Source organism: Morus notabilis, unplaced genomic scaffold, assembly GCF_000414095.1.
Source record: "Morus notabilis unplaced genomic scaffold, ASM41409v2 Scaffold363, whole genome shotgun sequence".
Classification (NCBI taxonomy): domain Eukaryota; kingdom Viridiplantae; phylum Streptophyta; class Magnoliopsida; order Rosales; family Moraceae; genus Morus; species Morus notabilis.
The window spans coordinates 95,812-99,936 of NW_010360145.1; the positions used below are offsets into that span (position 1 = coordinate 95,812).

At 40.3% G+C, this 4,125-nt stretch overlaps 1 protein-coding gene across 1 annotated transcript; it reads right to left on the minus strand.

Annotated features, from left to right (window-relative positions):
• Positions 1-1,648: 1,648 nt before the first annotated feature.
• On the minus strand, positions 1,649-3,340 carry LOC21400415 (serine/threonine-protein kinase BLUS1). Its single transcript, XM_024164180.1, has 2 exons — positions 2,119-3,340; positions 1,649-2,022 (listed from the first exon to the last, which is right to left on the minus strand). The coding sequence occupies exons 1-2, from the start codon at positions 3,338-3,340 to the stop codon at positions 1,649-1,651; spliced, it is 1,596 nt and encodes a 531-aa protein (XP_024019948.1).
• Between the last annotated feature and the right edge of the window lie 785 nt (positions 3,341-4,125).

A 4,125-nucleotide genomic window follows, 5' to 3' on the forward strand; every position in this document is an offset into this window, starting at 1 on the left:
TTTTTCTACAGGTTTTTTGGATTTTATCATATGAAAAATAAGTCGTTATGCTGCCGAAATTTAGTTAGAATTTAAGAATTTTAATAAATGTAATTTATTTGACAGGCCAGTACAGATACCCAAGAGCCGATGTCTGCTATAGACAATTGGGTAGACATGCATCGTCGCGGGGACTCTTGGGTTAATACCCATGCGGAACAGACTTTCGTAAGTATTTCTACTTTTCATATTAAATTTTTTTATACTGAAATAGTGGTTTTATAACATGTAAAAATAATTATAATGTCTTATTATGTAGAACACCCTGGAGGAGGAGAGACAAATGCATCATTCTCAGACGCAACCTCATCAGCTCAACCTAACTCACGTATGGATCGTTATTTAAAGAAATCATACCGGGAACAAATGAAGATTTATGACAATCAGGTGAAGATGTTAGAGTTAGTGTCTAAATTGCAGCCCAACATCCAATTACCTACGATTACTCGTCCAGAACTAGTTAACCTAGACACTCCTCTGCCTCCTTCAGATGATGACAGTCCTGATGATGATTCAGCTGTTGGCGATGCTGCAAACTTAGACGAATAGTTCCGTTATATGTTCTATTTTATTTTTCACTTTATTTAGACTTTTATATTTTTTTGAACATTATATATGCACTTCATGTAGTATTTGGATTATATTTTATAAATTTATTTAGATTTACTGTTTTTAATATTAATTTATATTTCACTTTTAATGTATCTTAATAAATTATATTCAATATGTAACATAATAACGTTTAATTAAAATTATTAAAAATTAATTAATTGCCATTTTTTTAAAAATTTTAAAAAAAAAATTTATTCTAGTTTTTTGCGACGATATTTTTATATGTGTCGTCGCAAAAAAGGAAGATTATTTGCGACGACATTTTGAAATTGTCGTCGCAAAAAATATTATATCACGACAATTTCAGAACGGCGTATTAGCGACGCTTGTCGTCGTAAAAAAAATATGTCGTCGCAAATATATTTACGACGACACTGTGTCGTCGCAAAAAAAGTTTTTCCGACGACATATCTGCGATGACATGTCGTCGCTAAAACTATTATTTGCGACGACACTGGGGTTTTTGCGATGACTTTTTGTCGTCGCAAAAACACCTTTTTCTTGTAGTGGACCTCATTATACCTCCATTATTCCACTCATATTTATGTGTATTGTCACCCTATAATTCTCTCATTTATAGTGTGTAACTTTTGTAACTTATGTTTTCTTATCTTACCTACTTATGATTCTTGTCCTATAAATAGAGTTTATGTTAGCTTATATGATTACTCATCACAAGTAAATAAAAAATTAAAAAGTTGTCTTAACTTTTCTATTCTCGTATGTTATCTTTGTTATTCTCTTTAGTATAGTACATATGGATAGAGATCTCGTATTAGACGACTCATATGGCTAACCAAGCACATAAACCATGTATGAAATAAAAGTTAAAAAAAAAAGACTACATTTTAAATTCTTAAAATAACACTGACATAACGTGATTAGTTAAATGCCATATAACAACACGAAATTGAACATGAGATTTTAGATCCCAAACTATGTGCTATCGTGTTGCACTCAAATAGGCAATATTTATTTGTGCTAATATGATATCTAGTTAATTATCACATTGAATCTGCATTTTGAGAAACTCCACCTCCAACTCCAACTCCAAGTTCCTCTTCTTCTCACTCTCTAGCTCTGACCTCAGCCTCTCCACCATCCGCTCCAAGTACTCCTCCCTTGTCGCCTCCACCGCCTCCTCCGCTTCCAACAGCCTAAACACCTGCATTAAGGTCTGCCTCTCATCCTCCAAGTTCCTTTTCAAAAATATCAAATCCTGCATCACAATGTCCCTATCAATAATACCACCACTCGTCCGTCCTTGACCCGGTGAACTTGGGCTAGACTCGCCCAACTCACCCGGCGTTGACTCGCCTGACTCACCACCCCTCTCTTGAACAAGACTCACTGCACGAGTCTCCTCCCCAACTTGACCAAGTGAACTCGAACTCGAACAAGTTGACTGAGTGAACTGGCTGGGTTGATCGAGTGAACTACTCCGTATTGACTCGCCTTTTGACTCACCTCCCTTGTTTTGAATAATGGTTTCACCACCGAACCGGACCTGTTTCACGACGGAATCATCTTCGGAGTCGGTCGGAAACACCGGGTCGAGCTTGAACCCATCCTCGTTGAAGTTCCACCCACTAATCCTTCTCCTTTTCTCATTTGAGTCCTCCATTTCCTCATCTTCACCATCCTCATCACCAATACTCTTGTTAACCACAGGCACAACACTCAAAGTAGGACTCTTGATAATCCTAAACCTGTCCTCCACACTAGGTAATCCATGCAAAACGTTCTTCACCAAAAAGTCCAAACCCTTATTGCAGTTCCTGAAGAACGAGTGCTTCAACAATTTCTCAGCAGTTAGCCTCTTGGAGGGATCTTGGTTGAGACACAATCCGACCATTTCCTTAAAATACTTCGAGAATCTCTTGTTCTTCTCGTTCTTGTTCTTTTCGTAATCCGAAAATCGAAACCGCTTGGTGATCTTCAGAACCAGAGACTTGGATAAAGGAAGGTGAGAGAGTGGAGGCCTTCCATGGGCTAATTCCAACGCAGTAATCCCAAACGACCAAATATCAGCCTTGGTGCCGTACCCGTTGTGGGAGTGTATGACCTCCGGGGCCATCCAGTAAGGCGTCCCCACGACGTCGGTGAAGACCGAGGACGACGGAGAGCACCATCCTCGGGAGGAGTTGGACTCGTGTATCGACGCGGAGACGCCGAAATCGGCGAGCTTAACGGAGCCGTTGGAGTCGATGAGGATGTTCCCGGCCTTGATGTCGCGGTGGAGGTAGCCTTGATCGTGGAGATACGACAATGCGTTTAGGGTTTCTCGGAGGACAACGGCGATGCATGGCTCGGAGAGGCCGTCGGGGAAGGAAGAGGAGATGATGGACTGCAAGGAGCCGGCGGACATGAAAGGCATGACGACCCAGAGGCGGCGGTCGACAGTGAAGGAGCAGTGGGCGTTGAGGACGTTGGGGTGGGAGAGGAGGGACATGAACTTGGCTTCTCGTCGGACGTTGTCGAAGTCGGCGCGGGATTGGTCGAGGTCTATCGATTTGATGGCGACGACGGCGGAGTTCAGCGGCAGGCAGAGGGCCTTGTAGACGACGGCGCTGACGCCGACGCCGATCTCGTCGAGGATTTTATATGAGTTCGGGTCCAGTGGGAACTGGAGTCTTCGGATGTTAGTTGGTTCATGTTGTTGATCATGAGTTTCTTGAATGTGGGACATGATGTTGTTTGGTTTGTGAATGATATTATGAATTTTTATTGTTGGGTTTTTTTTCTTTTTAGTACTGTGCATGGGAGTTATGAAGTTTGTGGAAAGAGAGGAGGATAAGAAAGTAGGGTTTGATGGGCGGTATTCTTGTGAAATGTTGATGGGGACGATGCATGTGAAGTGCAACCAACCTACAAGGCACAGGGAGAAAAGATCATGAAATTGGAAGGTTTTTTTTTATTTTTTATTTTTTTATTTTTTTAAGAATAATAATATTGGAGGTCTAATAGCCTACTGTTTTGGGAATTATATATATATATATATATATATATATATATATATAAGCGCGTGTATGTGTGTATATATATACATATATTAATAAGCAGGTGCTTCTTGTATGTTCCAATATGGGCCATCTTCGTTTCAGAAGGCAATATTTTGACAAATTAAAAAAAAAAAAAAAAGAGGGAGAGAGATTAGAGTTGTCAAACGTGCCGTGTCGGGCCGGCACATCATGTCCGACCCCAGGCTCGTGGTGGGCTTGGGCTGTGCCAGGGTTAGGCTTGAGGAGAAACTCTCAAGTCTGGAACTGGCCTGCGGCTCTAGTCCATAAAGGCTAGGGCTCACGGGCCGGCCCTGGCCCTTGTAAGTTTTTTTACAAAATTTAATTAAAATATATATATATATATATAGATATCATTTGTCCCCAAAAGATGTGATTTTATTAAATTGAGATAATATGAATAAGTACACATAAATGACTATCTCTTTAAAAACCTTGCCAAGTAAAACTCATG

Excerpts from the sequence above, each read along its gene's own strand:
- LOC21400415 (XM_024164180.1), bottom strand. The coding sequence starts at position 3,340 with ATGTCCCACATTCAAGAAACTCATGATCAACAACATGAACCAACTAAC. Across the intron at positions 2,023-2,118 it reads CATTATTCAAAACAAGGGAG|TTGGGGAGGAGACTCGTGCA; the intron begins GTGAGTCAAAAG and ends CACTTGGTCAAG.